General features: G+C 39.1%; 1 protein-coding gene across 1 annotated transcript in view; it reads right to left on the reverse strand.

Moving 5' to 3' along the window:
* The window catches only part of LOC104543491 (cytoplasmic phosphatidylinositol transfer protein 1), a gene marked incomplete at its 5' end in the record, with an annotated part of 26,858 nt that extends 15,819 nt beyond the window's left edge, over positions 1 to 11,039 (reverse strand). The window contains 2 exons of the mRNA XM_010188116.1: positions 359 to 454; positions 10,968 to 11,039. Coding sequence (XP_010186418.1) covers positions 359 to 454; positions 10,968 to 11,039 — 168 coding nt within the window. The remainder of the gene's footprint in view (positions 1 to 358; positions 455 to 10,967) is intronic.
* Between the last annotated feature and the right edge of the window lie 743 nt (positions 11,040 to 11,782).

An 11,782-nucleotide genomic window follows, 5' to 3' on the forward strand; every position in this document is an offset into this window, starting at 1 on the left:
ACTATCAAATATACATGGGAGCAATTCTCAAGAGAATTTGGAGGGAGTGAATGTGCCTGCTGCCATTGATGCTTTTTGGCAGATTTACTGCAGGATGTAGGACGTTTCAGTCCCTCCTGGTCTTGTGTCACGGTCACCCCTGAGCAGCGGTGCCTCAGCCCTGTTCTCACTGCAGCGAACCTGCACGCAGACACTTCATGTGACGACTTAGTCAGGGCAGAATGCAAATAACGACAACAGTAATGTTCAAAACAGCAAGATTTCATACAGAAATAAAATTACTTTGATTCCTATCAAGGCTGTCCTGCAGTCTCTTACATTCCCTTCTTCACCGTTTCCCATTGGCGTTGTCTCTTACCTCTGATTCTTTGTAATAGCGCTCGGGAATTTCATCGCTGGCAATATCAATGAAGCAGACCTCTCGCTCCAGATCTTTAGCTTCGTTGTCAAAAATCTGCAAGAGTTAAAGAAATTCAGCACTGTAACAGAACAGCACCCTTACGAAATCCACCTGGAATAATGGTTCCCAGCCACTTTCAATGACATGAGTAATGCATCTGAGGCTGAACATCTTCTGCTGTAAGATGTGCAGGGGCACAGCCACATTCTCCAGCCCACTGCAGACATCCATGGGAAGAGCATGGGTGTTCCCGGGATCAGCTATAGCAAGGTATTCCTAAGCAAGATTAAAAACATTCGAATGAACCATGCCACAGACTTTGTGGGGAACAATGCACTACGTCAGATCAAAAGCCAGTGGATTGCGCATTATAACACATCGTGTTCGGCTTGGTCGCAATTAGTAAAGTCACCAACTAGGATTGGTTTTATTGTGGTCTCTAATCCCTGAACCAGATTTCATCACTGGGTAAAAAACCTGACTTTCTGGACTCTGTTTCTAACCTTTCCACTCTAGGGACAATAGTGAAACAGAGGCATGTCATTGTAAGTCATTGTAAGTTAAGCTCCCGTTATACTGAGAGTCAAAATTCTGGTTGAACTGCCCTCAGTGGAAGCTGGAAACTGCCACCATCCATTTGTGCACACAGAAAGCTTATTTTCATTCAAATCCTTTAGGAGCCGGTTTTGAACACGAAGCCTTTTGTTCTATGCAAGGCAAAATATGGGTATATTTTGAAAATGCCAGTCATTTGCATCTGCAACGTAGTAAACTTCTGTGGCTCTGTCCATAACTTAATTACTTATGCATCTTAGTGACCCATGTGACTCATGCTTTATCTGCAATAAATGTCTATTCATGATTCTGAGGCTTGGAAATAGCAACTAGTTAAAAGGCTATCAGGATTAGTGCCATAACATTCAGGGAAGTTGTGCACACACTGTCAAGATCAATAACAAGCTAAGGATGTGTTTTTTCCTTCGGGGCACAATGTTCTATAGCAAACGTTTCCAGGAAGCATAAATATTTTTGTTTTCTGTTTGTTTTTTTTTTTTAAATAGATGTAGGGATGGCTTTGTTAATTTAATTTCATTTTATCCTGGAGGAACAGTTAAAAATACAAAATGCCAGCAACTATTCAGTAACAAGAATGCTGCTTTATTATTTCTGAAAGAAATGTGGCTGCCCATGTAAAGCATTCAAAGTGAGCAATGGATGACAACGAGCAAGTACAGGAGCTGGTAAGAACACCACTGCTCAGGAAATCGTAACTCAAATCAATGAAAAGCTGAAGTTTGACTCCACAAATTTAACTTGTCTTGGTAGTTAACGGTACTGGAATAAAACAGGCAACACTGAATGCTTACTGAACTGGATAGAAAATGTTAACGTGTCTGAAACTGCAGAACAGCACAAAGGAAACTCCAGTCGGTTTTTATTCGTGTGCTTCTTTTCCATCTCCAATCCCTGTTTTGCAAAAAATTATGTTGATTATTTGAATACAGTTGAGCTGAGAGGTCCTTGCCCTGTAGTGCTCTTTCTTCGAAATGGGGTACATTTTTTAAATAACTGCTATGCTTTATATATATAATACAGGTCGCTTTTTATAAGCTTCCTCGCTTTATTTTTTTCTAAACAAACTCAGATGTACAGAGCAGTCCCTTGATGAAATCAGTTGAACTATTTCTGGAACAAGATGCATTTCACCATAATCTCTGAGCTTTAAATAAAATAATGGAGATTTCTCTTAAATGGACATTACCAGGTCAGCTGAGGCTCTCCATCAGTGCATGGTTTAAGTACAAGCCTAATAAATTGAAGCATATGCCCATCTCTGTGAGACTGCAAGGACTTCAACTGGGACTATTACCCAGTATCTTATCTGAAGAAACATGCCCTGCTCCGTCACAGCCTCCATCCACATACCACATCTCTAAGTAATATATTCTTTTTCTCTCCTTAAAATGCCTTGATAGAAGCGGGGATGACAGATGCCTTTGCCAATCTGTCAAAACCAGGAGGAATTTTTCAACCGTTTCAACCCGGCCTTATTTGCTGCTGAGGCGATCTCGGACCATTTCCTCCACTCCAAAGTTTGGTGAATGACATTCTCGCTTCCCTTCCCCGTCAGAACTTTTCTCATCATTTCTGCTTCTCCCCCTCTTAGATTGTCCTCACGAGATTTGCAGATAGAGATTTAATCTCCTCATTCTATCAGCAGTAGAAAACAAGAAGTCATTAGAGAACAAGACTGATTTCTTCTTAGCTCTAATTCTCTTATTGCCTCTCCTAGCCACATAATCTGGGATTGTCTTCAATTCGGTAGGGACGATGGGTTTATTGCATTTGTGATCCAAGAAACTAAAGAAATTTAAGTTTGAAAGGAAGAGATTAAAGGCCACGAAAAGAAGCATAAGGCTCCCAATCTGTGCAACTCTATTTGCAAATGTGCAGAAAATGAATGGTGAGAACAATCTGTATCCTTAAGAAGATGATGTAGAAAGGCAGAATATTAAATATTATATTGGAAAGAACTGGACAGGCTTTCACATTTGGAAGCCAAGTAATTAATTGAAATTGAAACACACAATCAAATGGAAAACAAAGAGCAACATTCAGGCTGAAGTGTCCTTTTTGCTGTGTGTTGGGTTTTGTTTGGTTTTTGTTTCATTGGGGGGGATTGTGACAGCTTTTTTGCAACAGACAAACATTTATACACTTCCACTTTCTAAGAGGAATGAAAACACATCATTGTTTAGACAAAAAGTGGAAGAAAGGTTTTAATTGTGTCATCTTTACAGTTGACAACAGTTTCTTTGGGGGAAAATTTTAAAGAAAACCTTGGCAGATGATTCTAGTATCTCAGGAAAGAAAGCTCATACAGGATACTGCACAAATATAAGTGCTGGTGTATTTAAATGTCTTTCCTTCATTTTCCTCACAGCCCACGATGACATGTACATACTTTGCTGGTGACTTCTCTTTCCTTGTAGCCAAAGCCAGAATAGAAAGTCAGGTTGTGAGACAACGGCAATTCAACAACAAATTCAGTATCTTTTTTCCTACAAGCTCCTTTCCCATTTTTCTTCTTTTTCTTCTATCTTCAGGCTAACTTGCTGACTTCAACCTCCTTCAGATGCAACTAATCCAAAATTTGACTTTCTGGCCAAGCACCACAGCAACCTGCTTTGGATATAAATAGGATAAAGGCAGACTCAGCAGAACCCATTGATTGCGTTCCCCCTGGCAAAGCCCTCACTGCTCTGCACTGCCAGCGCTCGCGGGCCAGAGCTGTGCTTCTCGCCTTGGCTCTGCTCCATTATAGATGATTCTCTCTTCTGATGTTGGGTTTTTTTTCTACCATCAAGAGGAAAGAAGGTATTCAAGGGATTACCAGCAAGGAAGTTGCTCGTCTCTGTCTTTACTGCAAAATGGTTATTTTTACCAGCCTAGATACAAGGAGTTTGTGGTCAGAAGGATGTCAAAAGGCAGCTAATTCACATTTTAAACACTAATACGTACAGGACTCTATGTTCTTCTTACTTGTTCTGTTAGATCCAGACAGTCATTGCTGAGAAACACAGCTGAGACAGAGATACGAAACAGGTAAGAGCTAGAAGATTTTTTCCAATAAAGCAGAGCACTCATAAATCAGTTACAAACAGGTAATATGGTAGCAAACAGGATTATTATCCCATGTGCTAAGTAATCAGACACCTGTGCCTACCTACAAACTTAAGCCAAAATGACACTGTTCAATACACAGCGCGTAAATGGCATTTATTTGGATGAGAATTTCTACTATCAATCAACTTTCCTCTTCTATTAGATCTTCCTTTCAGTTAATATCTATGCCTGAAAGTGTTGTTCTCCCCATTTTCCCGGTCCTGCCAACAAAGCCAACAGGCATCCCCAGAAACTTAAATCTTGACTTTGCAGTAGCTGGACATTGTAAGTCAACATCTTAGCAGGACAGGCAGACTATGACATTAATGTCATGAAAAAAATATCTTTAAACATTAGAATTTGAAAATAAATTACATTTATCTCTGCCTTTCTCACTTTTACATTGATTCACTGTCACTGAGCTTCAAGAACATGGAAAAAATACAGTACACAGCTAGGAGAGCCCCCAAGCTTAGATGCATCCAAGCCACACATATGGTCCTTTTTAAAATTCAAATATTGATATTTCACTGAAGCTTTTGGGTTTTCTCTGTATTTTCTCTCATCCCCAAAATGCAGTCTAACTATTCAACTTGCAGGTATTGAGCTAATTGTATGATGATGAGCACTTTTTGTGAGTAGAATACATCCGTGTCCATCATTTGTAGGGTGGTTTAAGTCTAGATTTCATCGTATGTGGAAGTTAGAGGTATAACTGTAGCGAGGAATAAAGAATAAACTTTTTTTTTTTTTAGTTCCCTCCTATTAAAAATTGAAAATCTGGCACAAAACCTCTCCAAGCTGAAATTCCAATCTCCTCAGATTGCCACAGTCAGAACTACTGGTCAGTCCCCATTTATTGTTACAGCATCCTTTCTCAGGTTGTGTCACCTGGCCCACTTTAGCTCATTTTTCAGAAGGAAAATTTGATCTAAAATAAAAGAACACCTACTCAGAACGTCATCTACGGGGTTTTATTCAGTGTGTAACTTTCCTGTAAGTCATTTTCCAACCACAGCTACCCTCAAAGTCTGTTAACTTACTTTTGAGATTTACTTGGGCAAAGATTACAGGAATTGACCAATTTCAACTCATTCACTGGCTACAACTATTTCTGTGGACACACATCACTGGGAGCAATTCTCTTATTAAAAAAGGTTGAATTTCTCCCCGAGAGCAGTAAATCTGGCTCACAGAACAGCCAGGAACATCACCATCAGCTGCAGAGAGGAACTCCCGAAGGCAGTTCCGTATTTATCAGCAGCCTTGCTCCCTGCTCTTATTTCTCTCTGTGTCACGACACCTCTATTATTCCATCTCTTAGAAAATATTTCATTTAGATTTGTACTTTCCGAACAGAGAAATGTATTTTTATGTAACTATATCAAGGTAGCTGTGCTTCCAAGCCTGTAACAGACTATCAATACTATGTACTAGGATTAATTTTTTTAAAGTCCCACCTATTTCAAGTGCTAGATTTACTAATTACCTTCAGTACTTTATTTAGAAAAATCAAAAAGTAGAGGCACAACCACATCACTTGTTCACACCCTCTGTCAGTGTCGGCCTTATCTTATGTTCTGCGATAGCCATACGTGCTTGGTATGCACCATTTGTAGTTATGTTCAGTACAAAGAAATCCCTTCACACTGCAGGAATTTTAGGCTAAACTCTCCGCTTGTTTGCCTGTATTTCTTGAGACTTATCAGAGTGGGAAAGCTTCACAAAATCAAGACTTTTTTTCATTGCAAATTATACAGGAAGAAACAGATACTCAAAACCATCACACAGAAAAAGTCACATGCAAATAAATCATAAATAAAAGTGACCACAGCTTTGATTTTGCCATATTTTGCAGTGATGCCTCGCAATCCTTTAGACAGTTTTCAGAATGATATCCTGTAGTGCGGTGAGGCTAAGCCAGGGCACAGCTGAATCCATTTCAGCTGAAATCAGTGTTTCATGGCAGTTTCCTTAAATAGTGAATTTACATTTAATTTACATGTGCTATACTGAAGTTTCTTACAACCCTGTTCCATGTTACTAAGATGGGAGACAAAAATAGGGGAAAAAACGATGCTAAAAAGAGCAAAACCAGAACAGCTTTTCTCCTTAGCTGCCCATACTTAAAGTTTACTTTATTTTAGTCAAATGTTTCATAACCAACACTTCAGAAATACACACTGAGGCTGAAGCTGGATGATCAGGTATCGTATACTTGGTCACTCGTGGGGCTGCAGAATTGGGCTTTTCTAACTTGGAATGATGGCCCTGCACTTGGCAGAGTTGCAGAGCAAATCTCATCTGCCGTGTGCTGGCTGGGTTTAGTGCTCACGCTATCAATGTGTCAAATGATACCGGTGTTAATTTACAACTGGATGGAATAGAGAACCACCTCTTGTTTTCATTTGGCAAATGGCCATTCTGAGACACGCATTTTCAACACTATCTTATCTCGGAAAGGCAGGAAACACATTGATAATATATTTTTCTCTTGCTTGACAAAGATTTACTGCTGCTGCGATGACTTTATCAGCACTACTGAGACACACACTTACAAAAACTTGCCCAATAATGCCCATAATTTTTCACCTTGAAATATATAACTCTACCTCAAAATCTTCATTACTGTTAAGAATAATGTTATTTTTGCTAATAAATATCACGGGCCTTTAAGAAAAAGGAAGACTGTGCTGGTTTAAGATCTTGCACACTTTAATAATCAAGAGCCAGCCACTGAGTTTTCCAGAGCAAAATGTTATGCTCCACAGAGCAAGGCACTGTAAGTTTTACAAACAGTGAATTTCTATTATTGACAACTACTGGATTATTTTTACAAGCTGTGCTGCTTTACTTTCCCCAGATGCTATCAGATGGCAAAAATTCACTGCCCAAATATCAGCAGAAATGAATTCTGTAATTAAAAAAAACCAAACCCGACAACAAAACCCAGTCAAACATAATGATCCGTCTGCAGCAAACAGGAAAATTGAAGTGTCTCTGGGATTCAGTGATTTGCTTCAACAGTGGCTGCCTCCACTTTGCCTTTCTTCTCCCTTCAGCTATTGACCGCTTTGCAGAAAATCTCAGCAGGCCTAACTAGACTGTGGCACGCAAGAACAGCCACGGAGCTGCGCTGAGAATAGAGATGGGAGAAAAGTGAGAGCAAGGCACCACTTAGAATTAAATTAGCCGTATGTGACAGAAATACTGACCGGTCTAGAGACTGTCCAAAGAAAATAATATCTGTCCAAACAAAAAAGAGGTTAACAGTCTGCTCACAAACCCCCCATCATTTAATCACAAACAAGCAGTAACTTATACCACTCCTGCCTGTGATTTCTGACAATTTTATTAGATAACCTTAAGAATTCTCTTGTATGTAACTTGTGGTTTTAATATTCCAAATACAGACATTGTGTATCTATATTCAAATTCCCTAATTGCCAATTTTTCTTATGGGAAAACAAGCATGCACTGAGTGATTAATAAGCACTTTTATAGCTCGTCTGTGTTCACTGGAGCTGCTGCTGTAGGCACCTGCACTTCCCTCTTCCCAGCAGCTCCTGCTGCACCCAGGACTTAAGGAAGCAGCTAAAGATGCAGTGGGGAAGCAATATTTTCACGTACTCTACAGACACCACCTACAGCTTCATTTACATTTCACAAACCATTATATTTTTTAGAAATTCCATTTTGTAATTTAAAATAAAAGTAAAATAAAAAATAAAATTTCTCTTTCAACTAAGAAGCTTACTTTTAAAAAGACCCATGAGAAGAAACACTGAATGGCCAGACTCAGGTCTAGTTCCTAACACTATTAATGATGCTATAAAGCTGCAAGGTAGCAGTGACAATATCTGATGTACTAACAAGTTCATCCAACACCGATTCTGTTTTTCTAAGGAAAGAGTTGCCACACAAACATCTAGATGTGACACAGCAAAATCAGCTGTGCCGCAGCACTACAAACCACAACTGAATGGATTTATGGCACTGCACTCCTATCTACACAAGCTTCATTAGTGTTTTATCTAAATAAGGGGGTCTGTTGTCCATTGTTCTTCCTAGTGATGTTTATATTTGTGCAAATCAAGTGTAAACTTCAACAGACTGGAACAACAGTGCTTTAAGCACGTTTAAAATAGGTTAAAGTTATGACAAAGTCCAACACAGAAAAATCAAGTTTCAAAGCAGATACCGACATCTTTCACTAGGTTCTTCTATCATTTGGGATATCAATTGGGAAGAAAAATCAGGAGGACTTTGGTATCCAGATATACTGCAGTGATTAGGTAGAATTTTACCAGACAATACAACATGGTAAATGAAATAATTCTAATAATATACTAGACAACAGGAACCTGAGAGCATCTATATTGCTTTCTTCCACTAATCAATGGCATTACCTTTAGCATCCTTTTATCTAATTATTGCTTTTTACAATCAATATCTACTTTATTAGGTAGCATGGCAGTGAAGAATAGATCAAAGATTTCAAAAAAACCAGTCTGATCTCAAAAAACAGATCTAGAAATAGTTTAGTTAAAATCACACATGCATGACTCCTCTCATTACTGTCATATTAATATTCATTCAGTATATTTTGCATTACAGCTGAAACACTTACAGAATTATTTTTTTGATTAAGTATTTCTTCATCAGCCAAGATTGAGAGTTGCAATGAAGAAAAATATAGTCTATCTATGGACATTTATAGCAATGGGTGCTATGTTTCCTGTTGTTTTCTGACCAAACATAGTGAAATTTAATCTAAACTTGCCTGCTATGAAGAAGAAATGCACTTTGCATTTTCTTCCGTGAGGTTTAAGCCTACTCATTGAGTAACAGACACAAGATGGACTTAGTCCCGGTTTGGAGGTGTTAGGTGTAACACGAGTCTCTCCACGGGCTCGATCACGTCTCTCCGTATTTATTCACCTCCCAGCATCTCAGTGCTTTATTGGTCACGTCTGTGACACCAGATCAGTGTCACTGGATCAACAGCAAATAATGCAGATCTTCCACTGGTTTATTGTGCTCATATCAGTGAATAGCATAGCTCTCAGAATTACAAAATCATGGAAATTAGGGCTGGAGTGCAACCCTCTCATTCAGCTTCTCTTCCTCCTCGGTTCCAGAAAGGGTCAATTAAATCTGTTGATTTTGGTAAATAGTTGCCCAGGCTGTGACTCGGGTACCTCAGTGTAAAGGTAGTATAATATCACCCCACTGGCACTCCAGTAAAAATGACATTTGAAGAGCTGGATGCAAGCAGAGTAGAGATTCTTTAATTTACACCACCTCAGTATCCTACCTCTGTGTTACTTTCATCCTAAATTCCCTGGCTGGGTACTATTCAGGGCTTGGTTCACAGTGTTTTAGCCACAGAGCTGACACACAGGAAAGACTGAAAATGCACTGATTAGACAGCTTCAGTTCTTCCTCTGTTAGGCTTTAGTACAGAACGTGTCTTCTCACTGCTGACACTATAATGTACCAGAAAACTACTCTGCACCCTCCCGAAACCAAAGGTGTGGGCTTGATCTGAATTAAAGTGCTGCCAAAAAGCAGAAGTGAACATTGAAAAGTGCTTAAATTACATAACGCTGATATAGCTGGTAATGTAATACACTTCTATTTTTCCCTCTTTCACCAATCTGATCTGGCTCAGATTAGCAGTGATTGAGCGTTGCTGGTACCTGGTGGCTAATACATGATCTCTGTCATGTTCCCATTGGGAAAGCGTCCGTATGCCAAAAGGATTATTCAAAATTATACCTTGTTCTTGTACATGTAATTATTCTGCCATAAGCAGTGCAACAGCTTATTAACACGTGGGCCCAAGGCGATTGGGGAAATGCACCTCTCACCTGGAGAACAGGACACTTTAACCTTAACAGGGCTGCCACAGGGACACCTTGGGAACTGAATGGCTCTGGGTCTCAGACTCCTTAAAAATCCACTTTACTGCCTCCTCCTTTCTCAAGAATTAGTTTAAACACTCCTTCATTAGGGCTCTGTATTACAGATCAATTTTCCAGAGATTTTAATGTGTATTTCACACCTATCAGAAACTTCATCCCTTAAGTCTGCAACAAATGACTGTATAAGCATAGCAACATGAAACACACAGGAACATGTTTGAGTATTAATCCGAGGGTTGAATCTTTACACACCAGCTTTTACCCAACGTTATTCTTTTCTTGCAAGATGTAGGACACTGCTTTGCCCCCTGCCAGGGCAACCAAGTCCAAGCTCCTACCTTCTCTTCCTGAGCATCTCCCCATCGGCAGCTGCTGCTGCTCCCTCCCACCCTCCCTCTGGAGAGGATTTTGCAGAGTTAATCATACTTTTCATCTCTAAGGTCTAACCCTGAGAACTTTTTAACCTTTGGTAAATGATTGCCAAAAGCATCACCTCAGTAGCCCAGCCACCGTTCCCCTGAAGCTGTTTACCGAGGTCTCTCATCTCTGACCATTGTGCAGTTTCCTGTTTGCTCTTCCCAACAGCTCCTTTGCATTCATCCCCTTTGCTCAGAGAGAATAATGTGAAACACATCGAGTGGAATACAACCACACACAGACACAAAATCTTTACTCTCACTAAATATTCATCGGGGCTAAATTAACATATGCAAACGACGTTGTGTTTACAGAAGTAACAAGTAGAATGTGAGGTGAAGACGGGAAGTTGTGCACATGAATCTTTCATCTCGTGGAGCGTCAGAGGTAACTGCTCTGCAAGCTGACAATTTGCTAATGAACAGCACAGGCAGGTGGGTGCTAAGACACGAGCCCGATTCAGCCTTTTTCCCACACTGAAGGACCTGCAACCTCTGGTACAGAATGTGATTAACTACACAGATTAAATTAAATACTGCAAAAGCCATCATACTTACACTGTCATTGCTTCCTTTGTTGTCCTCGTATTTTGTCTCTATATGAATGGAGAATTTAGGCAAAAATGAACACTGCAACAAAAGAAAAATATGTTTGACATAAATATGCCTTGCTTCATCAGCTGATGTATTCAGTACATCCTGTTTGGTATCAGCTTTCTTGTTTTTTTTTCAGATTACTTCAAGAATAAGAGTAAATTTACACAGAACATAAAAGCAAAGGTTTTTATGATTCTGGAGGGATGTAGAGATTCTATCTAAAAGTTGAATACTACAATGAAGGTATAAATAAATTAGAATAAGTACTCTGGAACAACTATATACAATGGTTTTCATGTTCACTATGCATGAGTACAAATACCTTGAATGTCTTCTTATAAATTCAGTTCACTAAGACCTTGAGAGCAACTAGATATTCAGCATCACAGATTAGTCTATCCTCCATATAAAACAATCCAAGGACACTCCACTAGCTGCAGGTGCTGACCAAACAGACAACAGTGCTTTGATGTGTGAGCGCTTTCTTAAATTTTCAGTGAAAAATTAATTGTAGTAATATTTCCTATTAATTAAATTAAGATGGATTATGAGCTGCTGTGGAAATTCCTTTATACTAAACCCAAATCAATCTTTAGATAATAATGCAAGAAAATTAAGAATGCACAAGTGTTTTTCTATTAAAGATAATATTTCTGTGTTTTGCATGGGAATAAATTCATTTTTCTGTGGATTCTGTAATTCAGTTGGCTTATCAAGACTAGAATTTATAATACTGGGCAACATAAGATTGGATATTAGGAACAATTTCTTTACTG

Source organism: Mesitornis unicolor, unplaced genomic scaffold (assembly GCF_000695765.1).
Source record: "Mesitornis unicolor isolate BGI_N332 unplaced genomic scaffold, ASM69576v1 scaffold51317, whole genome shotgun sequence".
Classification (NCBI taxonomy): domain Eukaryota; kingdom Metazoa; phylum Chordata; class Aves; order Mesitornithiformes; family Mesitornithidae; genus Mesitornis; species Mesitornis unicolor.